General features: G+C 44.8%; 1 protein-coding gene across 3 annotated transcripts in view; it reads left to right on the forward strand.

Annotated features, from left to right (window-relative positions):
• KMO (kynurenine 3-monooxygenase) overlaps window positions 1–27,095 on the forward strand; it is a 387,929-nt gene that overhangs the window by 226,905 nt on the left and 133,929 nt on the right. For all 3 annotated transcript variants that reach the window (XM_069607648.1, XM_069607647.1, XM_069607649.1), the window contains 3 exons: window positions 1,327–1,414; window positions 4,144–4,309; window positions 19,149–19,220. In XM_069607648.1, coding sequence (XP_069463749.1) covers window positions 1,327–1,414; window positions 4,144–4,309; window positions 19,149–19,220 — 326 coding nt within the window. The remainder of the gene's footprint in view (window positions 1–1,326; window positions 1,415–4,143; window positions 4,310–19,148; window positions 19,221–27,095) is intronic.

Genomic DNA, 27,095 nt, shown 5'->3' on the forward strand with positions numbered 1-27,095 from the left:
CTCAGCCGGGCCTTTCCAGACTGTCGTAGCCCTGGATCACACACTTTTCTGCCCAAGCCTCCTCACCACTTAACTTTAGCAAGGTTTGCTCCTGGCATACATGACCTGGGTCCATGACTCCGCACTAAGCCGCAACAATTCTTCCCTGGGCCAAGCCTGGGAGGTACAGCCTCGCCTTCACTCTCCCTACCCACTCTCCAGCTGACACTTTGTTTCTTTGCCAGGTCACACACAGTAAATGCAACGCAGAACAGTAAATCAAGACCCGCCTCTCTCTCTCTCCCCCCCATCAGCAAACAGCTAAATCACGAAAACGCAAACATTAGCTTTATAGAACGCCCCCCTCTAACAGTACCAGATACGTTTGGGCCTTTAATTTGGTCTTCAGGGCCCATAATGCCCAGCCTCAGGCTGGGTCTATGTTTATTAGTATCCGGTAAGGGACAATGGGCTTGTAACACACACGCTCATTGTCCCTCGCTGAGTCCTTACCAGCCCCACAATGACTTACCTGTTCCCGATGTGCACCGCATCCCATGACGTGTCTTAGTGTTGTCTTGCTGGCCACCATGCAAAGCGAGAACGGACTACGTGTTTAGTTCCATGGTGGCCATTTTCATTATTGACTTTTTAAAAATCGTTTTAATGGACACCATGGAAAAGGCGAAGGGACAATGTGTTCTCCCTTATCCCCAATCCATGGTGGGCATTTTTCTTTTTTTTGAGTTGGGAAATGGTTTCCACGCCGTTTCCGAATCCGAGAAAAAATACTGTTAGTACCCTGGTACAACGTGGTGGGGTATTAATGGCAATATAACATATGCAGGGGGGCATTAGCGGGCCAGGTAATGCCGCAGGGCTTCGTTAAGGCCCTGGGGCATTACCTGACCCGATAACGTCCCCTAGCCAATGTAATATTGCTTAAATAATAGCCCTCCCAACGAGGGATTTAATACCATTATAGCGGAGCATCGTCAGGGTGGAATGTTGACTAGAGGAAACCGTCAGAATTTGTGCAAACGTTGGAATGAAAACTGCAGGGCTTGTGACAATGGTTATGGGTCTTTGCTGTCCTAAAGTTTACAGTAGCCCACCCTCATTCTAAAGTCATAATCAACAGAAATGATGCCCAAATAAATACAATGTAAAGAACTGTCATGTGTATTGTATACAGTTTCGAAGCCGCATAATTCCACGGGTATTTAACACGAAGGTCTCCCTTACGGAATTTGCGGTGATGTATTCACTTGACGTGATGAGGGGCGGGCTCCATGAGGGCACGCCGCAGTGCCTGACGCCAGTAACGTCTCTTTCTCTGTTTTCCAGCCGCTGAGAAGTTTCCCAACGTGAAGCTGCACTTTGAGCACAAGCTGCGGGACTGCAATTCTCAAAGCGGCACCATGGCCGTTGATGGGTAATCGGGGGCGGGGCGGCCTTCAGAATGTTTGTTATTTATCTTTGATCAATTATTACCCTCGAATAGCGAGTAGGCAAAGTCAACTTGAGGTCCCGTCAATACTGTTTGCGCCGCCAAATAGCCAAACTAGTAAGAGCTGGCTTTGGAAATAGTAGCCACTACCTTGCAAACAAAATCAGAAGAAAGTGCTTTCATGTTTCTTTTGCATACAAGCTGATTACTTTCAATATGATGGGTATTGAGGCATTTCTCTTATGTCTTATGACCATAGATGTCCTCATTGCAAATCCCCAGGCCAGGGCCTGGAACGGAACGTTTTCTGCAGGCCCCAAGAATAACTAGTCTTTCCTTGATGGATCAATGTTTATATGTATTTTATTTACATTCATTTACTGGAACTGAAATGAAGAGCTTTTCCAAGGAACACTGCATACATGGTACATTAATGGCTTGACCTGTCCCACCGCTGGGCACTTTGCAGATCTTTGCAAAGACATGATATATACTGTCCTGCTAACAAGTCTCCCCCTCATCTTCCGCCCAGCCCCCCCTGAAGGAAGCTGCACGCACAGGTTAGGCCACAGCCACTCTCCTCCCTTGTTGCATTAGACTGAGTGGGAGCCTCATTGCTCTTAAGTAACCGGCGCGTGGGGTGGGGGAGGGGGTGGGGTCTGGCTCTTGGTTTACCCTGCATGTAGCTATAGAATGGACAGTTTCCTTCCGTGGCCTCCCAGAAAACATTGATCCAGCTGAATGCTTTTCAATGGATGTTCGCGATGGGCCGGAAGTTCCGTTATTTCAGCACATTCGTTACACTTTCAGACTCAGAGCTGTACTCGCCGCCTGCCTAGAGTGGGAGAGGTGGGCTCGGGAAGAGAGAACTACAGGCCGAAGGAGAGAGGGACAGACACAGAAAGAGTGGCAGGGAGTGAACAGAGAGACAGAGAGAGTGGGCAGGGGAGACAGAGAGAGATCAGAAGTTAGAAAGAGACACATGGACTGCAGGGGAGAGAGAAAGAGACAAACAAAGAAAGAGTGACAGGGAGATTGAACAGGAGAGGCAGAGAGTGGGCAGGGGAGACAAATAGACGGCCAGAAAAAGAGACATGGACAACAGGGGAGACATGGAGGGAGAGAGAGACAGAGACACAGAAAGAGTGACAGGGAGTGAACAGAGCGAGTGAGCAGGGGAGACAGAGAGAGTGAGCAGGGGAGACAGAGAGAGATCAGAAGTTAGAAAGAGACACATGGACTACAGGGGAGAGAGAGAGAGACAAACACAGAAAGAGTGACAGGGAGATTGAACAGGAGAGACAGAGAGAGTGAGCAGGGGAGCCAGACAGTCAGAAAGAGAGACATGGACAACTGGGGAAAGAGAGAGAGAGACAGAGACACAGAAAGAGTGACAGAGAATGAACAGGAGAGACAGAGAGTGGGCAAGGGAGACAAATAGACAGAAAGAGAGACATGGACAACAGGGGAGACATAGAGAGAGGGAGACAGAGACACATTGACGGAGAGTGAACAGGAGGGGCAGAGTTTGAGCACGGTTAGAGAGCAGAAGTGGCAGGGAGAGACAGTCAGAAAGAGACACATGGACTACAGGGGAGACAGAAAGAGAGAGAAACATAGAAAGAGCGACAAAGAGAGTGAGAAAGAGAAACCGAGAGAGAGCGAGAGTAGGAGTGAGAGAGAGATGGAGAGGCAGAGACAGAAGTGGCAGGGCTAGTGAACAGGAGAGACAGAGAGAGCGAGCAGGGTAGACAGAGAGAGAGCAGAAGAGACAGGGAGAGCCAGATAGACAGTCAGAAAAAGACACATGGACTACAGGGGAGAAAGAGAAAGCGGGAGAGAGAGAGAGAGAAACGCAGAAAGAGTGATGGAGAGAGTGAGGAAGAGAAACAGAGACAGCGAGAGTAGGAGAGAGGGAGACAGAGAGGGATGGAGTGGCATAGATAAGACTTCTGTTAAAAAAATTAGGGCACCAAGCTTCAGCTGTGCACTCTACGCATGTAGATGGTGAGCATCAGATTTTGCGGGATTTCAAAGAGCTTCAGGCCAGAATTCTGTAAAATCGTGGAAAGATCATCCAGCTGCAGGATCACTGAATGAGTCGGTGCAATAGTACCTCACATTGTGGGAAACCTACTGTGGGAGGCACATTTGTACTGAATTACTCCTTGCTTGCCATTGGCAACTTTTCCTACACATTAGGAACTTGTAAAAAGTGCAAATGCTCTCATGAGAAATGCACCAGTGCGAAAACCCCTTTGGCCTAGTCTTTCAATAAAGATACTCTTTACCACACAGCAACAGCTGGTGCCCACAGCTGAAGTCCTATAGAATTCCAGGACTACTTCACTGCGAGATTCCTCTGGCAGTACCCCACATGTTTAGTCCCTAAAAGCGAGGTCGTACGAGTCATACATGGTTCTTAGTCCCGGCAATGCCAAGGCACCACACCACTGACACAACTGGTAAACAAGGAGAGGCCAACATCTCCTCATCTTTATATTCCTTTAAAAAAAGTCTAAAGTTCAATGCAATATATGTCGCTATATGGAAGATTAGCCAATTAACAGTTGTTGCACACATGCAATTTGGCTCTTTGTACTCCCTTCCACTTTTGAATTGTTTGCCTTGTTTCTCTCTTCCTGCTTACAGATATAAAACAAAGTCATTTGAAATTCATAAGCTTTGTTTAATTGGCTCTTCTTTGTCTCCAGACCTTCTAAAGAGCCTTTAGAGTTGACCTGTGACCTCATCGTTGGATGTGACGGCGCCTTCTCATCTGTAAGAAAGCAGTTCATGAGGCAACCCCTATTTAATTACAGCCAAGAGTACATCCCTCATGGGTACAAGGAACTGACGATCCCGCCCAAGAACAGTGACGTAAGTTGTCTCCGCTCGAGAACCCTTACTGTCGTCGATGTCCAACTGAGGACCAACTTAAATGTGGATCTACTGAAAAACGCACATTTTCTTACTAGTGTATTGTGGTCAGCAATCACCAATAGATTTTGTTTAAGATCAAGAGTAATTCATTATGCAGAAATAACATGGATATAGTGCCTTCACAAGCAACCTTTGGAGAATAAAAAAAAACACAACAAAGATAATTCCGAACTGTCTCAGATATATGCTGCTAGCAATGCAGCTGAGCGACGAACAGCAAACAATCGCCCGTGCGCTGATCTCTTTGGTGAATTTGATCTACAGAAAAGTTTGAACTAACTGGTGATCTTGACTAAACAAAGAAAATGATGAGGATGACTTTAAGTATAATACTAATACCATCAGTTAATGAAGCAGCATTCAATACAATAGGAGAACAAGGAACACAGAGATCACTCTTTGTGTCTGTGCCTCGCTCTCTCTCTCTCTCTCTCTCTCTCTCTCTCTCTCTCTCTGTCTCCCCTGTAGTCCATGTGCCTCTTTCTGACTGTCTATCTGTCTCCTGTGCTCTCTCTCTCTCTGTCTACCCTGCTCGCTCTCTCTGCTTCTACAGTTCACTCTCCCTGCCAATCCTGTCTCTGCCTCTCCATTTCTCTCTCGCTCCTACTCTCGCTCTCTCTCTCTGTTTCTCTTTCTCACTCTTTCTGTGTTTGTGTCTTTCTCTCTTTCCGTCTCCCCTGTAGTCAATGTGTCTCTTTCTGACTAGCTGTCTCTCCCTGTCACTTCTGCTCTCCCTCTGTCTCCTGTGCTCAATCTCTGTGTCTCCTGTTCACTCTGTCTCTCTCTCTCACTGTCTCCCCTGTTGTCAATGTCTCTCTTCCTGACTATTTGTCTCCCCTGCCCACTCTCTCTGTCTCCCGTGTTGTCCAAGTCTCTCTTTCTGACCGTCTATTTATATAACACAGCCTTGTGGTGATGAGAAGTAACTCTCCAGGATTGGAAGACTGGGGTGTGCACCGTACCTCTTAATCTTTAATAACATTTTCCCTGTCACTATAGCAAGACGCGTGCACATTGAAATTCTATTCACCAGTACCTCAAACGATTGCCTGATTAGACTCAAATAGAAAGTGGAGAATGTGGATGGCTACGTTGGACTAATCCGCTGCTTGGAGGATGTCCGTGTGGAAACCAAAATGTAATTAGCAGAACATCACTTGTCAACTTAGTTTCAAGGGGCTAACAAAAAGAACCCCATTTAATTAACAAACACACATTCACTAAACGTTTCGAGACACAGAACTTTAGACACTATTGCAGTATACTTCGCAAAATTATACAAGTCGATATTGGCTTCCCCATCGTACATCTAACCAAACACGTGCATTACGGTTCCTAAAGGAAATTAAAAGTTGGGTATGGCAAGGGCCCTTAAAAGAGTAGCCTTCAACTTATGTTCTCTTTGGCCACTAAAAAGCAAACTCTATAACAGGGAATAAAGGTGGTTTTGAGGAATTATACTTTTTATCACGTCTTTGTTTTTAAATACCTATTTGAAAACTGAAGAACCTTCATCCGAGACATTTATCCAAAAATACAATCTCCACGGTGAGATCTGGGTTATTAAACCATTGTAGAAAGAAACACAGGTCTTTGCCCACATCCCATTTGAACAAATATTTTGTTGTTGCGTTATAGAGGTAATTTTTGGCATAACCTAACCGTATAATAGCTGGGGTAATCCCAGGGATGCAAACATCCTTAGCGCAAGTTACTGTTAACAGTAACTTAATTCTTTCATAGCCTAAACTAGATTATCTACACTATCAGTAACACACCTTTTCACTTACTATACAGCTGCAGTGTTCCAAGAAGTTACCCAAAGTTCTTTGGAAATATCTGATTTGTCCTACATCAGCATGTCACCCTTTGCATTGACACTAGATTCCCCTTTTCCGGAATCCAGTTATTGATGTTGGATACTTCGTACTCATACAATTACCGGTGGTGGGTGGAGGATCTTCCCAACTCATAAAGTTGCCCCTTGGGACTTGTAGTTGCTTTATATTTGGGTTTCCCTTTCACTCGTGTTTCTTTGCAATAGTCTCCCTTGATCGGGCTCAGACCATCAGCTCACTGCGGACATCCCTTAGTCGGGTTCATGCTTGTCCTCACAAAAGTCACAGGTCTTATTTATTCTTGGGGTTACTGGTCAAGACTTTTGATTGTACAAGGGATTTTACTCGACCCTTGTATGACCACTTTGACCTCTTACGTCAGGCTTTCCCAGGGCCACCTGGTATCTGTAGTTCAATGAAAGGGGACCAACCAGAGTCTTTCGCATAAGCTCCCCTGTGGCACTGGACTACTCTGCAGCTAGTCTTTCCCTGGTTCAACAAAGTTCATTAACACACACAGGTTCTTTGTTCACAAGCTCCTTCAATTCATATCATGTTGCCATTTGCAACCTTCACTTAATGCAGCCCGGTCTGCTATCGGCTCTCCCTGCGACTTACCGGCTGAGTTGAACTCCCTGTCGTTTCCTGTCTCAGAAGTCAAGGACGGTACCACGCAGGTAAGCGCCTCTCTCCATCTTGGTTATCAGGATGGGAGACCATCGTGCACCGTTGACATCTGTTGCACCACACACTAGCTGTCGTTCCCGGTCTTAAGATTCCTTTCACAGAGGTTTGCAGGCTTGGTTCAAAGGGGGCAAGGGCACTTCCCTCCTTGTCGCTCTTTCAGGTTTTGCCGCTTTTCTCCTCCTTTTGAATTGCTGTCCTGGAACAGCTGCCTCCTCATGCGTTTTGCCTTGCTCGCAGCATGCTCTCGTGCTCCACCTTTTATCCCGGTGGGAAAGGGAAAGGACTGTCAGGTGTGTTTAGTTATTGTCCATTGTCTGACTCTGCCTGGCCCTCTTGTTGGGACATGTCAGGTAAACAGCCTTGGTTATAGTCTGTTGTCTTTCCTGGTGTACGAAAGTGTTTGTATTGAATAAGGGTGGGGGTAGAGTTTCTGAATAACTTACAGGGTAGGAGGGGGAAAAGGTGTTATAAGGAAGGGGGTACCGCATCTCACCCGTCGGTGCCCCACTTCCACTCTTCGAGGACCCCTCATCAAGATGATCCTCCCGCACTGGTCCACCCCCACAAACTGGATCCAGTAGTGATGGCCATGTCCTGGTAACCTGGATGACAGATCCCAGGGGACTAGTCAGTCAGGCGTCTCACACAACTAACTGAAAAAAAAACCTGTCTTTGACTGGGCCACTTAAAATGTAGTTCTTGAATGGTTTTGTTTTGTAAGTCATTTTTAAGGCATATGTAGATACATGTTTTAATTGTGTTTTGCTCAAGTATGTTTTTTTGGATTATCTTGTGAAGGGCAAAATGCTATTTTAAGACAAAAGCACATAAATAAAAAAAAGTCCTACATGGTCCTAAATCCAGAGGCCTACATAATAGCTTCCATGTAACTGAATCAAAGGCCTTTTCAGCATCTCAGGATGCTATCTCCTGCTGGATCACTCTAACCTCCTCATTGATATGGTGCAGTCTGAGCAGTTCACTCAGCGGGTACCAATTTTCGAAAGATTTCTGTGATTCTAGGATGGTAGGTCAACAGCTTTCTTAAAATTGTTACATTCAAATTTAGGGTGGACGTTATGGGGAACAATATGGTGGGTCAAGAGAAACCTACAGCGCTTCTCTCGGGGAGGCCGAACCTATCCCAATCTCCAAAGCATCATAAAATGTAAGTAGCCAAAGAATAGGCTGTTTCAAATATGTGTTGCAAAATTCAGCCAATAGGTCATCCATTCCAGGTATCTCCGCTGAATTTAAGGTATCAGTGATCATTTTAATTTATAAATCAGAATGGAATGATTTGATGCCCCCCCCTCTCTTCCAAGGACAGCTGAGGCAGAGAGGCTTGCTTTAGTATATCGGTGTGATTTGAATTGAGGACACCTCCAAGATTTGAGTATACAAGCCAATAAAAACCAGCTTTATCTTTTTCTCCGTAGATCCTCACCACATATGCCCTGTAATCAAATGTGCCCCTGGTCTCCAAAGCTTTCCTGTGACTGTTCCTGACATGCAGCAGAGCCTGTGCTATGCCATCCACGTGCCACAGACTGTTCTCCAACACTTAAATAACCCTTTCGGCCGGCGGTAACGTCCTTTGTAATGTATTCTGAACTCCATTTGAGCATAAAATTCACATGCTCCTGATGACGAACTTGTAGACCTGTCAGAGGGTGCCAACACATCCCACCAAGACTTTGTTGACCCAGAAACAATGATTAGTGACCTCCCCCTATGTCTCTAAAGGTGGGGCCCTGCCCTCTGCTGTTAACGCACCAGTGGAAATCCTTGTGCATGGCCCCCCGGAACAGAACACACAAAATAAAGAAAGGGTCCAAGAGTATTCTGCCCACATGTGCACTTGCTGTACACTTTTGGATGCATTCCTTCCCCTTGAGCATATTATCTATCCTATTTAGTACACATGAATAGTGGAGTAATGTGAATTCACTCTTCCCATACTATTGTGTGCTCTGCAAATACGGTGAGCCCCAAGTCAATCATGCTTTTCCTCAAACCGCCATTCGCTGCCTTGGAGAGTCGTTGACCTATCTAGTGTTGGCTCTATAGTGCAGTTAAATCCCCCCGCCCCCCAGTAAACACAGTGTCACTGTAGGGATCACATTATTCCACCACTCCATGTAAAAAGTGTGGCGTGCCACCATTTGGCATGTATAAGTTAACTTGACAAATTCCAATTCTATTAAGAAATCCAATTGCCACCACCACCTCCACCCCACCATCTTTATCTAAAGAAATGTGTACCCTCCACTCACCCTCTTCCTGTTCTCTGGAGGTGTGTGTGGAATGAGATGAACGTAATACCATTCTCTTGAATGTCAATGCTATGCTACCCAGGTTCCTCTTCTGCAAGACCTGATTTCAGTAACATGGCAACGTGCATGAGATGTCTCCTCAGGTACTCCTACAGCCTATGACGCTTCACACATTTATTCAAAATCCTGACATTCCACATGATCACATTAATAGATTTCCCCATGCAGAAACAAGATTGGGTGCATTTCCATAGTTTCTGACACATCCAGCGGAACTATCCACTGGTGAACCACTGCCTGCATATATGGTCCTGAATGCATCGCCCCTGAGTTGGTTGGGAAGTGTAGACTCCTTCCCTTCTTCCCAACCCACACATTAAAGTCCTCCAAAACCCCACCATCCAAAACAAATAGCCAAAATCCAAACAGACAAGACAACCTCCCATATCTAATATCCCAATCCTTCCCTGCGTAAAAGAAACAAGGGTAACTTAAGCATCACACTTGCATGTCTATGGTCCGATATCCTCCGCTGCAGAGACCTACTCCTGGAATGTTCAGACAGAGTTGGCTACATCCAACCCATATGCACCCCATCCACACAGGAGATTAAACCTCCCCTCCACTTCCCTGACCTCCCCTCCTCTCAGGGTTCACCAGAAATAAACGGTAGTGCTATGCATCCCTGTGTTACCCATCATCTACACACAGCATTCCCCAAACACACTGTTGGCCTGTCCCATTTCTCCCGGCTGTTTACCTTTCTGCTGCCAATAAATTCTCCTCCATTTGCTACAGCACTGTGTCTCTCAACCACTGGACCAATGTGAAGTCTCTTCTTCCTCAAGGGAGTCCCAGAATAATGATGTCCCATTGTGTATAAACTTGAGGTTCCCCAGGAGAGCGCCCATGTAATGGATCTCAGAGAGTTGCAGTCTACTCTTCATTGACTCAAAGGAAAGTTGTCGGCTGCATGAGGTGGATATAGTTAGGGAGAATTAGGAGACTGTAGTTACTTCTGTGGAGTGAACCTCTCTACGTGGTCAGTAAGAGATTAAGCTCCTACTCCTCGATGTTCATGTTCGGTACGATAATGGTATGGTGGGGTTTCGCTGGGGAAGACTTCCTCATTAATACTTGAAGTGCCCACTTCACAATGAATCCTTCCGAAAGGTGGCATACTCCAATTTACTGCATGAAAAGGTTTTCAACATAGTTATTAACATCTGATTCATCCAACCCCAGTGGAAGCCCTAGGATGCAAACGTATTTTCAGAGACATCTCCCCTCTATGGGCCTCATCAGGAGTTGAGCGGAGCGGTAAAAGTGTAGGGGTAATGCTATTACAGACGCATTACTTCTCTGTCCAATCCCGAGTTTGGGGGAAACTCAGAGCATTCACCTCCAGCTCCGAACTTTCCTTCTGCCCATTTTTGGCGCAATTTCGGCAGCGCAATTACCACCACATTAATTGTGCCGAAAATGGCCCATTGCGTGAACTTTCCTTCCACCCATTTTTGGCACAATTTCCACAGCGCAATTACCACCACATTAATTGTGCCGAAAATGGCCCATGGCGTCCCATGGACTCAGAAAAAGGGGGACCTACCTCACCACTTCAACTTGTGAGCTGGCGCTAATAACACGCGACCAAGTTGTGGTAACGCTAATTGCCTTGGCTGTTTCCTGGCTGATTTACCACCAGAATACCGCCCAACTCGTAATAGAGCCCTATGTCTTCAACGTGTGAATGCAAAGTATTATTGCAGGCGTGGCGTGCCCAAGTTTGTTGCTTTAGAATCATGACTTTACTGCTCGCGTCCGTTCCCTATGTTCAGGGTTGAGTAAATGATGCTGCAATAGTCCAGTGTCCCAGGCTAATGGCAGTGGAGGCAGGTCCCAGAACCTCTTCAATCACAACTCATGCATATCCTCACATGCAGTCACCAATTCAACCCCGGGTGGCACCGCTTTGCACTGCTCCGACATCATGCACAATATACATCCTCGACTAGTATAGGTGGTCCCCAACACCCACTGGCATGTCTAGAAGTGAACTGCAAGGATATATGAGCGCCCAACACAAAATGTCACTGCATCAAGGGTGAGTATTCTTCAGCAATGGGGGCGAACCCACGTATAGTGCAGGCGGCCAAGTGGTGCACATTGCTCACACTCTTCACAGACCCAACCAGACGTTACAATCCGCCGCCCCGAGCGATGTCTCCAAGCATACGCCCACCTTGTTTGGCTCAATCCAAATAATTGGAGCCATTTTGAGGTAACTGGGTCTCCTACGCATTTCATCTTTTTCTGCCCGATGTATAAAAGGATAAGAGCAAGAACTCATTCCAGTCTTATCAAAATGTGGGCGCTAGGCAGGCAAGACAGGCTCTCTTGTTCCGTATTGTAGCATGGGACATTTCTTCTGTTTGGACACTGAATTTTTGATTTCTTGCTGTTGCTTTTTCCATTAGGTCGAAACATTCCGAGCTTTTTACGTGTTTTACGTTAGTTTGTATCTTTGTTATTTATGCATTTAGAATGTAACGCGGAGGTTTTCTTATAGATTGCAAACCAAATGATATTTTAAGACTTTTAGGAATGTGTATAACAGTTGAGAATGTTATATTAAATAATATGTATATCAAAATAAACCTATGAATGCAGGGGCCCTTTCCAGGCCTTCTCATCTTCCCCACTAAAAGCCCGGAGGCAATTCAGATTCACGCTCCCAATCTCTATGAGGTCTATGAGGCAAGCAAGCCTCAATTGCCCACCATGTCGTGTCCAGGGTCCCTCATACTTCCCCACCACCTTGCAAGCCTCCACACACAGCTCTTCGGTTCCCGCTCTGGTAATGCAAAAGTGCAGCAGTCCAGTCCAGCATTTTCAGGGCCGGTTCCGTGTAGAGGCTATTTTGCCTGTCCGCACGATACGCAGAAGTCAGCCAAGATACAAATGACCATGGGCTGCTGCACAATATCAGCTAATCATAAGGGCAGTGGAGGGTCCCCGATCTGGGGCTATTTACACCGTCAGCCTATAGGTGACTAACTAGGCAACCATCATCATATTGTGTAGTGGGTTTGGGTCTATTTGACCTAAAACATTTGACCTAATCACATTTGATTACATTTATTTGATATTGTTTTGGTCTAAAAAACAGGGGGGTACCCCCCCAGGGCCTCCCCAAGCCCCCCACGTCCCCTCAACCTAATCTATACCCTTACCCACTCCTATATATAGATTTAATTACATTTGACCGAAAAAAATGTCAAAATAATTGATCAAATGTTTAAGGTCAAATGTTTTTAGATCAATTATGCAAATACAGTTTTGTGTAGGTATTAAAAACTAAGAGAGAGCTGATCCTTGAGGGAGCCTGCAAGTCGCGTGTCCAGTTAGCTTGGACAGAGGCGCATCTTCTCACAGCTGCTCTTGACACCCTGACCATCAGCCTTAGTATGTTGATAATGTGGTGGTCCAACATCTCACATGCATCAGCCATTTGCACCATGTTCAGAAGTATGTCGTGTGGTCTTCTTCATGCCAGAGTAAAACCTCTTCCATACTCACCAGTCCATCTCTATCTCCTGGCTGGGTGGGAGCCAGATTGTCCGTCTCCAGGTGATCTTCTGCATAGTTTTAGAAGTGTTTTGTGATTGCGCCCTGTCGGATCTTGGCCGGGAAGGGTGCAGTAAGAACTGGTCTGTATTTGGATGGGATATCTGGGCCTGGAGACTTTATTTAAATTTTCGGTAAGGATATAATACATTTTAACCTAGTTTTCAGAGTGAGTATTTCACAGAGCTTATTAAAGGTAGTATTTTTATGCATTGCTTCATCAGAGGGGTTGACAGGGATTGGCTGCGGACAGGATATAATATTAATTTTCCTAATTGGGCATCTTATGTCTTCCATGATCATGTTGCTGAAAGTGGAACTGTTCTCTATGGGCTGGAACAGAGGATAAGATTTGAGGAAATAAGGACTCAACTTCAGGCATCACATCTTGAGAGCTGTTGAGGGCAGCAACATTTTCACAGGTGGTGGAAGTTTTGATATTCAAGGCCCCTAGGATTGCCTGGTTAGAATGTAGCGCAATGGACCGTTTGGTCTCTAGATCCTCTAAGGTTCAGAAATCTGTTGTGTGAAGTTAGGGACCATTTAGATGGGATTTGGGTCAAAAAATCTTTGACATAGTGATGGCTGTTTGATAAGGTTTCCGGTTCGTTGCTAGAGTTCTTTTTTTTTCAGGGATGTCCAATTTGCACTATTTTTTGTGTGTTTTCCTCAAACTGGTCGATAGGATTCTGAAACCTGGGTGTACCAGTCTTGAGGTAGTGTTTCGTTATTTATAAAGGAGCAGGTGTGTCATTGATCTGGGAGTGTGGCGCCTTTTATTTGCCTGCTGGTGGTGTGAGATTATTAGGATATGCCAGGTGGGATTACAGTTTTTTTTATTTTCAGCAGTTTCACTTTTCAGGATTTTGTGCTTCTGCACTCACTGAAATTCATAGTTTGTATCTTGGGATATGTCAACGTTATCGCTAAGTGTCCTCTCCAGTCCAGAGTATGGGGAGAACTATTGGCGTGAGGCTAAGGGGCCTGGTAGCCAATCTCGTGTCTGTGCTTAGATCCAGTGTTCATATGTTGAACTCCTAGCGCCTCCCTAATGAATAAAGAGGTCACTGGGCTGGTCTACCCAAATGTCAGAATCCCCTAGAACTTGACAGTGTGTTAACAATGTAAAACGTGTTTTTCTTCATCCCGTGGAGAAATCATTTTGTTCAGTTTGGGGAGTAAGAAGATGCATGAGGTATCATCAGCCACACCTGAGGCTATGATATGATATGTTATTTATAACACCCTGAATACCCAGAGGTTTCTACGCGCAGACCTGGGGATCGAACCTGTGTTGCTCCGTGCCGCCTTGCTTCCAAGACTAGCCCGTTACCACTGAGCTATCCTTCCTGAGACAAAATACATGATATCCAATAGCAGTTCAAGTTTATAAGATGGAGTTTGTAATATGAACGTGTGCACTAGGGCTACATTACTGCCTGTTTTAAAAGGCAGTCTGCACAAATAGTTGTTTTGCTGGACCGTAATTGTAGTTGAGCCAAATTAGTGTAATGAAACGGATATCTAGCTTGCCGGCTATAAATATATTTCGGCCTGTGGCATCAGCTTCTGTCAAACTTGCCCTAAGTGCACACTTTAGACGCTTGCTGCACTAAAGATTTTGTTTGTTCAGGGGTGGGTTGTTGATTTATTAAACTGTTAGCCTTAGTTTCAGCTGGGTCCGTGTACCGCCAAGGTGGTGTTAGTTTGGGGCAGCGCTAGGGATACTCCTACCGCAAAGGTAGATCTTGTTACGGGTTATGGTAATTAGGGCTTTCATTGGGATAAGAAATTGTGGGGGTAGGGGCTCATTTGGGGGCATGCTTGCATTATGGGCTTGACTTGAAAAGTGCACAAACAGTACGGTATGCTTACATTTATGCATTTGTGGGCGTACCTTACTATGGTTTGTGTACTTTTCAAGCAACCTTTTATAAACATCGAAAAATGTGAAGTGATGTAGGAGCCTGGGGAGTGCTACCATCTTTAGTAGTGCTACTCTGCCCATTAGTGAGAGGTGAAGTCTAGTCGCAAATGTCATTGAGTTTTTTATACTGTCTAAAGCTCTTTGAGTATTATTAGCATCTTCTTGCACAGGGTCATGATAGATATAGATACCTAAGTATCTGAATGTGTCGGTGCTCCATTGCAATGTCAGGACAGGAAGTCTACCACACCTCATCTTGGATAGGCTTCCTAGTGGAAATAGGCATGACTTATCTCTACTAATTGTAATACCCGAATATTGTGTAAAAAGTCCTAGGGCCTCTATTATAAGTTCCAGGTTGTCTTCAGGGTTTTGTATATACATCAATGTTTCGTCTGCATACAGTGATATTAGATGGTGAGTTCCATTAATGAGTATGCCTGCGTCTATATATTCTGCCCTTAGGTATGCCTCTATCGGTTGTATTGCCAAAATGTAGAGCAGTGGTGAAAGCAGCAGCCTTGTCTAGTGCCCCTCTGTAGCACCCAGGACTGCGAAAAGTGTTTACCTGTCCTAACTCTTGCCATTGGTTTGATGTATATAAGCCTAACCCAATTAATGAACGTCTGCCCAAAGCCAAACCGACTCAACGTTGCATACAGCCAATCCCATTTAACGGAGTTGAATGCTTTTACGGCATCTAACGAAGCTATCGCGCAGGGGATGTCCCATGTCGAGTTGCTGTCGATTATGTGGTGCAAACATCTAAGGTTCCAGGACATATGTCTACCTGGGACGTATCCCGTTTGGTTGGGGTGTACAAGAGTATGGATCACCTTTTTCAATCTATTCGCTAGCAATGCCATCAGGATTTTGCTGTCTGGGTTTAGCATGGATAGTGGTCTCTATTTCTAATGGTGACTTGTGTGGCTTGAGGAAGGTATGATTATCGATTTATTTAGGCTAGGAGGAAGGATACCTATTTCATATGCCTCTGTTAGTGTGATCAGGTGGTGGGGCGCAAGATCAGCTGCAAATTCTTTATAGTCATCGGAGCCTGGAGTCTTTCCTGATGGCAGTGACCTAATTGTACCTATTAGTTCTTCCACTGTGATGAGTGCCCAGGCTATCGTCTGCCGCAACAACAATGTCGGGGAGTTGTATCTCATTTAACACTTCCTGTGTATCATTGCATTGGGCCATAGGTTCTTTCGTGATAGAGGTTGCGGTAGTGTTCCATGAAGACTGCAGTAATCCCTTCCTGAGTGGAGCATTTGGCCCCTCGCTGTGTGTGTCTTGAGTAAATGGGCACACGTTGTTCTTCCTTCTTATATAGCCAGGCTAGCAGCCGGCCAGATTTATCGCCCTCTGCATGTTGTCCCTCAATACTTTTGGATTAGCTATATTTGACTAATCTCTCTCAGCATTCTTCACACATTTGGTGAAATGCAGTCGCTTTAGTATCCTCTTCCTGTTGGCGCTGTTTTGCCTGTGCAAGATTTTGTAGTGCCTCCTCTATGGAGGTGAGTTCTTTACTTAACGAGGTTTGTATGCCGTCTGACTTGGCAATGGCTGCCCCTCTGATGACCAATTTTAGAGCCTCCCAAAAGGTGGTAGCACCGGTAATTATGTGTGAAGTATTCTGTAATACTATTCCAGATATGGTCCCGAAATAGGGGTCCTGTGGTGCTTCGGTCCTAAGTCTCCAAGGAGGAATGGCGGGTCTAGGAGGAGCATATTTCCATTTCAGCAAGAGGGGGGCATGGTCAGATAGAACCAAACCCTTATATTCAGTGGCTACGAATTCAGGGACTGGGTCTTTACCCACCAGGCAGTGATCAAGTCTGGTGTGGATGGCATGTAGTGCCGAAAAAGTGCGAATACTGTCTAGAATTCGGGTGGAGAGTTCTCCATGTTTCAACTAGTTCAAAGGATGATAGAAGTGTTATCAGGGACCGAACTGGTGGGGCGGGTCTGTGGAACTTGGTATCTGACCTATATAATTGTGGGTTTATGACACAATTAAAATCACCCCCCCCCCCCCCATATGAAGTTGCCCTCTCTGTATGGCCAGAGGCGTGGATAAAGTGTTTGAAAAAAGGCAGCTATGTCATGGTTAGGGGCGTAAGTGTTAATTAGACAGCTATCTATATTTTCCAAAAGCACCTGTACCAACACCAGTCTGCCTTTGCACCATCGACTGCTTTCATGTTCAAGTATATTCACTGCCCCACAACTAAGACCTGAAATAATAACACCTTTTAAAGAGGTCAGCAAATACACCTTTAGAGTGACACAGCCTTTAGTTTGTGAAGACTGGTGCTTCCTTGGTGAATATGTGCATACCGTCAGCCCCAACTTGTGACTTCGTTCTGTAGCAACATTCTAGATAAAGTAATGGAAGGAGGGGGTGAATAGCTGCAGATCATAACACAGGTGATTGGCCTCTGCATAGCGGAGCAAAGACAGGAATCCTGAGGTGGAGCTGAGCAACTAAATGATCACTTAAAAAAGCTATTACTCTTTTTCAGACCACTGAGGGAGATCCAAAATGTGGTGATTCAAGTCTATCGAAAAAGATACACGGCTCAGATGCTGGGCCTGTGTGCAGGTAGTCAGAGAGCGCAAGATCGATTAAAAAGGAGTGACCAGCAGCACTGCTACTCCCCATGTGGCGACTATAAGTTGTAAAGAGCAAATAAATTGTTTCTTTCATTTCAAAATTCTATATAAGCACCTTTCTCTAATCACCACACTGGAGTTCACAACAGGACATGTTTAGTCAGTAAGGTGGGCGTGGTGAATACGTCAGAAGACCTTCAGTGTCAAATAAATATTGATGCAATAGCTGCAGCAAAACCAATCCTGTACTGTTTTTGGGGGACGCCTGAACTTGACTCCTATAGCACAGACATGTTTCACTTGATGAGCATAGAAGGAGCTAGGAAACAGCCTTGGCTGGTGCATGTTAGGAAAAGCCTCTATGATTTAAATGAGCATGAGGCATGGTCACAACCCCAAGTAATTGATAAACCAAAGTCCAAGCGCATCAAGGCAAAGATCCACGAAGAATCATACAGAGGATGCATGGCAGAAGCCTGTGTGAACCTAAAATCCCCATCTGATTATATACAGGTTAAGTGAGACTTTGGGTTCGAAAAATATTTGGACTGGATTAGCCCCGTATGCCTGCGTTCTTTTTATAAATTTTAGATCGGGGTACACTACACTGAGGGTGGCAAAATGTACTGCCTCATGGAGGCCAGGGAATACGGGTGAATGCCCCCTGTGTAATGCAAGCAAGGAAGCAATTACACATTTTATGTACTTCTGCCCCGGTTCACAGGGACTGAGAAATGTGTGTCTTAAAACCCTAATGAGACAAGCTGGGATAAGCACAGTGATTGAAGCATTGGAATTATGTAAGACAACTGATGAGCCAGGAACTGTTTTTAAAGTATCAAAATGTATACACCGGGCATGGATCATGAGGTTGGAAATGTGAGTACTCCTTATGAGTTTTCCTCTGGGGGACTGCGAGTTTCTGAAACGTTTAACATGAAGCCAGATTCTCCCCCCTCACCCTCCAAGGGCTTGGCTATTTTAGGAATTCGTGCTGAGGCCCATAATATGAGATGTTCCTTTTGATTTTACTAGGTATATTGATGTGAGGAATTCTTTTTATTTATTCTGGGGGGGAGGGGGGTTGCAGGGTTTGATCAGTATTATTTGCTAAAGCTGAAACTTGAGGTTTTTTTTTCAAACGACCTCCCCAAGGCATATTGATGAACTTCATTTGTTTTATTGGGGGGCTGCGAGATGTATTGTATTGTATTGTATTTATTTTGTTTATATAGCGCCTTATGTAAGTACACAATGTTCAAATTGAATCTCTCCCCCCTTAAAATATGGTTTTATTAGATTTTAGTAGGTGACCTGTCTTAAAATCTAGAAGAATCGAAAGATATCGACTGTTTTAATATATGAATCTCTTTTTTTTTGTTTTTATTGAATGTATTGTATTGATGTAATGTGATGATGTTCTATTATGGCTTAATAGCCGAATACAAGCTTACACAAGTCAAAAAAAGTCAAATATAACTCAAAATGTGTTAGTGTGCATTGCCAAAATAAAACACAAATGTACTCAGATTGCATTGTATTGGATTTTACTCACTTTCTCTGACATGCACCGTTGTGGCAGCCATCTTTGACTGGGATATGAATGGCAGCAAACATTTATGGAAATATTTACATCCGGTTTGCCGTTTTCCTCGTAAAACCATAACATTTTAGCAAAGGCTTTTTGGACGTTTACCACACATTTGTTAGCAGAAGTTTATTAGGTTATTTATTAAGTCATTAATATATTTAATTGCACACTGATAATGTATTTGTTCTTGTTTTCTTCCTTTCATCAGTTTGCAATGAAACCGAACTATCTCCACATTTGGCCCAGGACCACTTTCATGATGATTGCCCTCCCTAACCTGGTAAGGTGCCCATTCTCTTCTCTTCTATTCTTTAGCTACAGATGTCAATGTACTTAATTCATAAGGCACAACCTCGGCCAATTAGACAGACCCTGGCGTTGATGGTTGCCAGGGGCTAGCGGCCGGGTGGCACCTCTAAGTTGTGGTATCTATCAGTTGGAGGAAGTGGCAGGGAAATTGTAAGCTTCAGTATAGTGGGGACGCTCTGCATTTTATCTAAAACATTTAAAGTATTTAGTGATGTAAAGCAACAAAGAGCTGTAAAGTATTGAACAATGTGAGAGGGTGCAGAAAATTCACTTTGCTTATGTCGATCACTTCAAATGGACAAGAATATACTGTGACTGCTCGCCTTTTCAGGCTTACAGTGTGTGCTGGTTTGTAACTATGAAAAACAAAATGATGATACATCTTAATAGTTGATATCAAATATTTTGTGGTCAAAAACGTTTTAATTGAATTTTATGTATCAAAAACAGAAAGTTATGGCACAATGGTATTCCTCACCACTGGGGCATAAATAGAATATGCTAAGATGTCACAGATCAACGTTCAACACAAAAACCTTGAAATAACAATTAACAAATTCCAATGAATCTTCCCTACTGAAATCCCCTACAAACCTCACCCCAAGCCAAATAGGGATTAGTTGATTTATAAAAATGTACATGGTTCAGATATCAAGTATACAAGCAGCATTAACAGCTACTAGTTGAGGATCAATTAGGCACCACTCCGCGTACAACGATGTGTGGGGTTGTTATGCCTCTTCTAGGGAGGAGAAGAAATGGGAGTAAGATAAGAGTCAAGAATAGAAAGGAAGGGAAGCGATGCATGAATAGAAGAAAGGTGGCCCAAGAGAATAAATGGGGTGCAAGAAGACAAAACAGCAGACCGCAAAGCATGAAGATCATCACAAAAAGAACTCATTGGGCCAGGAAGACGATAGATCAACAAAAAGGCAAGAGGATAAGGTTTCACAAATGTCATGAATGAATACACAAAAGATAAGAACCATGGGAGGGAACGGGGAGCGGAGACAGAAGTAAAGATAGAGCGATCTAGAATGCCAGTCAAACATCCCGACCACAAGGGCGGAGGGGCAAGGGGGTACAAAGGAAGTATCAGAAGTGGTAAGCAACACGGGATAGCAATATTAGAAGGGGAAATCCAAGTTTCAGTAATGCATGCAAAAATAAGATTAAGATGTAAGAAAGTATCAAGCACAAAATGAGATTTCTTGCAAACACAATGTGCATTCCACAGAGTGAGAATAATAGGAGGTGGCAGAGAGGAACAAGAAGGATTAACAACATTAGAAAGATTACAAGTAGAAAAATGAGGATGGAGGATGAAGAGAACAAAAAGAGGGAATAGGTAAGATCATATCAGACAACAAAGTAGCTGAAAAATTGTAAAATGGAAGGAGCAACAAGATAACAGGTGCAGAGATGTTGAAAGACAAAAACCCAGTGAGTGACACATTTGGCAGTGCAGCATATGGGGAAGCCGGGAAAGATAAAGACTGTTGGTCAAGGCAATGATGGCGAGGAAAAAGTATAACAGGCATAATAGCAAAAATAAACAATGTATAGGTATAAGCGGCCATCAGCGGACAGCTGCAGACAGCAGCGTCCCGACTTTGCCCCGTCTTCACCCCGGACGTGATGATAACAGTCAGACGGCTGATGGGTGGGCCATGTGGGGGGGTTGTGTGGCTAACCAACGTGGAGCGGCGGCAGAACGCTAGCAGTCCTGTCCAGGACACACAATGCAGGTGAGTGAATTGCTTCCCGCAGGAGGACCCAATCAGTGTACTATGCATTAGGAGGACCCAATCAAAGGTAAAATCATAGTCTCATTAAATATCCTGAAGTTATTGTTTATGATAGATTAGAGGCAACACATATAAGTGGTTCCCTCTAAAGCGCCTGTCAAGGAACTCTGATGTTTCTCAATAAACAATGCTCACAATCTATGGGCCAGAGTTCTACATGAAATCAAGCAGATCTATGTTTGTATTAAGCTGGAAGTCAAAATGTTCAATTGGTGAATACATTATGAAGGAGAAAGTGCCTTTCCTGCAGTTGCGTGTAAACACTATTCATCTGCCACACACTCCTGGAAATATTAATTTGTACCCACTTCTAATCAACTCCACTCAATAGCCTCATCATGGCCAAGCATTGAAGTTCTCAGAAGGAAAACCCACTGATGTTCCCTCAACAACAGTGTCAGTTCGGCATTACTCCCACCTGGTGGTATTTTGATGTTCTGTCTTGTTGGGACAATGACCTGTTTGAGAGTTGTGTTTTATCAATGGGACTCCTGCTTTTTGTTATTTATGCAGGACCTGTGCTTGCTAATGCGCACCTTCACTACCCTGATGGTCAAACCCATGTTACACAGACAGCAGGGGCAGCTTATCAAGTAGACAAAGTTCAATAAATTGCCTAAATCCATTTCCTCTGTGTGTGCGGTATAGGGGCAGGCAGAGCAACTGCCTCAGGGACAGTGGGCAGAAGGACACTCCATATGCCATAAGGTGGTCTGCACAGGGACAATGTTGTTCTGTGTTAGTTTATGGGCCATTCAGAGTTTTCTCTTGTAAAGGCTGTCTGTGCGGGTTCTGAATCACTCTTTGACCTTATTGGCTAATCGCCAGACAATGCACACATAAATGTATTATCATTGTTTGTCTGAGTGCATGTTTGTAATGTTACTTCCCTTAGCATGTTACATGCTCATTTGTATGCTCTTTTCACCAGTTTACAGGGGTAACCTCGCTTCTTGAGTTGGATACTGAGTTTATTCACCTGTATATTAAAATGTGTGGTGTCCTTGCCTCACCCGCATTACATGGTCATTATCACAGTGCATTGTCCTATCATCACCAGAGATCTGGCTCCACCTGTTCTGAGCATCTAGACTATTCCCTCAGCAACGTTGGCTGCTCGCCATAACCTCTTACCACCTGAGATGCGTGCTATGACCTAAGGCTTGGAGTGGGCCACAGAACCAGTGTGATTGTGGTTGACTCTAGCATTAAATATTAGTGATTTATGAGCACCCCAATATAGAGTCTTAGGATTTACACTGCTTCCTAATACTCGACCTTGTTCATATTCATTCTCAGTGCTGCTAACTTAACTAAAGTACTTAAAACCCACTGTTGTCGGCACACTTCCTTTTGTTCACTACGATGATGCGTTGCTGGTCTCTTGTTCCACCCACCTTCCCTCCTCACTCAATCATTGCCCACCACGACCAATAGGTGAGCCAGGACAGCTGAAGCAGCCCTGTTTGCCAAGGTTTGAGACAGTACCCAATCTCTACCTTAGAGCCTGGGAGAAAAATCCTGGCAGTGCCCAGTTCCTTTTAAAAGGAATGCTCAGGAGCAAGAAAAACACATCCACAGAAAAGACAACTAAGACCAGTTTATGTGTTGCTCATTGATGTTGTTGACTTTCAGTTTGGTGGCTGGATTCTCATGGAAGAATAACTTTATATTACCAGTGAGTTGGGCTTCCTATCACAAGTGACTCAACACCATTGGCACTGACCGAAGATGTAGTTGCTTACTACAGCATTTTCAATCATATTTCTAATATTTCATCAGTGCCTTGAATATCTTGCCCTACGGCGCAGAGTGGAATGCACCCCTGAGAATCTAACCATTTCAAATCTAACATGTAAGTGGCTTTGATAGTGCCAGAGGGGGTGAAGGGGTCCTTATACAATTGTACAGCTTGACGTAGAGTTTGGGGGGCTGTGCCCTTTTCTATATAACAGGAGCCTCAGTGAGGATGACGGACCTCCCTACCCTGCGCCCCAGCATTTGGCTGTCCCTTGCCTTACAGAAGGATGGTTTTCCAAAAATGGTGTTGCCCAGTTCCTTTGGTGGTTTTTCCATGTTCGCTGTTTACTGCTGTGTCATTTTACAGACAATTATTTCACTTGATAGATTGATAGTGGATTTCAGTGCTGCCATTAGTTGTTGCATTATTTTCAATGTAAGCACCACTAGCACATTTTCGTTTAAACGTGATGTTTTTCATTTAGGCCTTTCACTCATTTAATACATAAAGGAGACATCCTAACAATACAACCCCTTACACATTACATAGGGTATTATATTGACCTCGGTCAAACTCATAGACTTAGTGAACATTATTCAACACTAGCATTGTGTGGTGATAAAAAGTCTAAACAAAAACTATAAAATCTCTCTTTTGAATAGGCTATATATGTAAATGCTTGATATCTTCAGAATTGATTACTTAACCGTTTTATGACATGATTTGACAGTGTGCAGGGGATGGAAGGGTTCCAACTTTGGATCCTTTTTTCTCTGTTTATGTTTGTAATGGTGGTTCTGTGCCAGGGCCATTCTTCCTTCCCTGCACTGTAAAAATTGAAAATACTCACATTTAACTTTGTTAAAAGAGCTTTGCTACCCAAATGAGGAGTGCACGCGCAATTCTTTATCTGTCTTTGGTGATAAAAAGTCAACACAACTGTGTTTCGGCCTTTCAACGAAGGTGGATGGCTTTAAATGTATCAGCCTTCATCAGGACAGGGAATTGTGGTGTAGGCTCTTTCAAGAGTACCCTGTGGTGGTGATCTACAACAACAAATAATATGTACTGAGTGGTGGTATGTAACTGGGACAGTCATTTAAAAAGAGCTGTGAGGCTCAAACATTGCTTCAAAAACAACCCCAAACTGGGAACTTACTGTGCTTGACTGAATACAGTATGTGGAATCTGCACTTTTGGCAGTGTATGGAACATGAGCTTATCTGGTCCCAGTCTACTCAAATTGGACTCTGCAGTCACCTCACTGTTCGATGAAGGAAACAAGGAACAAAGACTGGTGTAAGGACCCAGAGTTATGAAACCTCAAAAGCGCCAGACACAGTGTGCGGTGAAAAAACACATGCTATGGCACCTGGGTCATAGCAAGTGTGGCCGTGTGGGGACCATCCTGAATGTGCTGTATTATGTAGCATGCTATGCTAGCCCAAGCTGTAATCCCCAAGAACAAGCAGCGCTTGCCCACCTCTCAGGTCAACATAAAATAGGCACCCCACAGGGTGCACAAAACAGACAAGTTTGCATAACTGAATAGATGGTGCTCGTTAAATCTGTGTGTCTGAGCCGTGGCACTTGGAAAGGCAACCTGAGATCCAACGGACTAGAAACATGAGTAAATGTGTGTGTCAGCCCGTCCCAGTGGGTCCCGGCGGTCACCGAATCGTGTCCACTGGGAAATACTGACATCTACTGATAGAAATAATTCACAGTGGAAGTTTCATTACCGCGAGCGTTCGTCTTCCACCGACTTAATGTGTTCTCAGTGCTAGCCCTGCAAGGGTTGCTGTAGTGTTTGTATATGCGGTTGTCATGGATACCTCCGTAACTGTTACGCTCACCTGGTATCCACGGGGGCGCCACACGATACTGGATGGAGGTCTAAGCGCTTTCCCGGACCCCTCTCTGCTTGGTTATGTGCCAGACGTTGGGTAGCACCTATAACAGGAGAATGTAGGGTTAAGATAGTGGTTCTGTGATGGGTGGGCTCCCACCTCCCTCTGGTCCAAATCCCCTCCCTTGGGGTTATTGCTCACCTTAGGTTTTTGTGTGTTGAACTCTCTGTCCTGTGTCTCTGTGCAGGGGCGCGTGGTTTGTGCGGGCGTTCCGTGGTCCTAGTTGCTTCATTGGTCCGTGTGCCCTTATGTCAGGTCCAGACCGACTGTGACTCCGACTCTGCTTGCTATCTTCCAGGTGAGTTATAATGTCTTTTCCATTGTTATTCTGTCTCTTTCTTTCCCTCCATTTTCTCTGTCTTCTCGGCGTCTTGCTCCACTACGCTGTTCCCTAACAATGTCTCTTTTTGTTTTCACAGGGCTGGTTGTGATGGCGAAGACCACGGTGAGTTATTGATGCGTGGAGCGTTGCGCTGTTTTTTGGTGTTAATTGCTAACCTGTGTTCTCTTCTCTTCTTTGTACAGGTTGCGGTGATGTTCCGGAGTGATGAGCGATCGAAGCACTGCTTGCCCAGGTATGTGCTTTGTTAATGCTGACCTTGTTCCTTCTCCCTTGCAGGTTGCGGTGAAACCCGGAGATGGGCGAGGTAAGAGAAGCGCAGGGTGCTGCCAGGGCTCGCTGCTTGCCCAGGTAAGAATTGTTATTAATGCTGTCCTTGTTTCTTTACCTTTGCAGGTTGCGGCGAACTCTGGAGATGGCCGAGGTAAGCGAAGTGCAAGATGGATTCAATGCCCGGTACTTCACAGGTAAGTGTTCTTGCTTGCTAATGCTGTTCTTGTTCTTCCAGGTTATTAATGGAATCCGGATCTAGGGCTTCTGGATCGGGTCGCCGGAGAAGCAGATGAGCAGGATCAGGAGCTGGACACGGTGAGCGTTACGCTGCAGGAGTGCAGAATAACTCAAAGCGTGTTCTGCTGTTTGGGTGTGGTTTAAATAGCCCAGGTAAAGTAGTTCCAGGCCAAGTAGTTCTAGGCCCCGCCACACCCAAAACACTAGACCGCATGGCTTGGTTCTAAAGAACTGAGCTGTGTAATAGGCCTCCATGTTGGATTAAGGTCCAAAACTGGTATTGCTTTATTCCTGATAATGAGCCTGGCGCCAAAGGCGGCAGGACTGACTCCATGTATGTTTCTGATGGAGTTTTAAGGCCCTTGGGGCCAGTGTGAAGGGCTTTAGCCCCACTGCTACCAGGGGGCTCTTATATCTGAGGGTGTCAGGGACATGGATCGTGACAGTAACAGGCAAGAATAGCTTGGCGATGTGAGAATCCTGACATTTGCTGCCGTACACCACTCCTATCTGAAGGGTTGTGTGAGAAAGCGTAGCACTTACTTGCCAATAATAGTCTTCAAAAAGAGAATTACACTTTAGTCTTGCAAACCAAGTCAACACCATTTTAATCAGGGTTTACTTACCTCCAGTAACGGCCATTAAAGTAATTAATTTGCACTAATATTGGTTGGTATTTGAATTGTACACTACATTTTAAATTATTTTGAAGCAATGGTTGTGGGATTAACCTCTCCTGCTATGTTCACTACGCTGACAGACATACACGCATAAGGGTCTGGGCCAGCGATACATGAAAGTGCACATTTTAGTAAGAATTGAGTTAAAAAAACGTGTGTTGTTCTCTTTTTCTATCCACTTTTAGATAGTCAACCCACCAGCTCGGCCCAGGGAAAACGTTCCCTACAGGTAGGGACAGTTAGCACCTTCTCTGTCACCCTTTTGAAAGCTACCACTCTGACCTAGCCTACCTGGAAGGCCAGTCCCCTGGATGTCATTATCTGTTAACCACACTAGCAGTCTAGTACATCATACTGTAGTTGAACAGGCGCAGGTTGCCCTCACTGTGTCACCTTGCCCGAGACATGGCGCTTTATCTACAAACATTATACATGTTAGTTGGCGCGCAGACGCTGGGATTTGTCTGCCAACGCCCTCCTCATTGTGTTATTCGGTCTTTGGGATGACCAAGATGTAGCGTTTGGGATCCCCCCTTGGAGTCACTCAAGCCTAATAGGCTTCACCCTGGTGCTACCAAGGTGGCCAGGTTATTGTATGAGGCAGGTTTGCGCTCATGTAATGGAAGGGTTTCTCCGGATAAACCGGCAGGTGTCATATGTTTAGGGCATCAAGGCAGCTCACGAAAATACTATGTTTTGATTAGCTTGGCCATCTGGGACTTAGGAGCCAGTATGGAGGTAATCAAACATAGTGATAGTGACCACTATCCACTAAGCTGTGTGATGAGCCCTGGGTGGGGTGGGTGGGTGGGCATTAGGCCCAGTTATCAGAAGGGTGGGAGTCTGCTTACAGTATC

The sequence above is a fragment of the Ambystoma mexicanum genome, chromosome 4q, assembly GCF_040938575.1.
Source record: "Ambystoma mexicanum isolate Mex_15411 chromosome 4q, UKY_AmexF1_1, whole genome shotgun sequence".
Lineage (NCBI taxonomy): Eukaryota > Metazoa > Chordata > Amphibia > Caudata > Ambystomatidae > Ambystoma > Ambystoma mexicanum.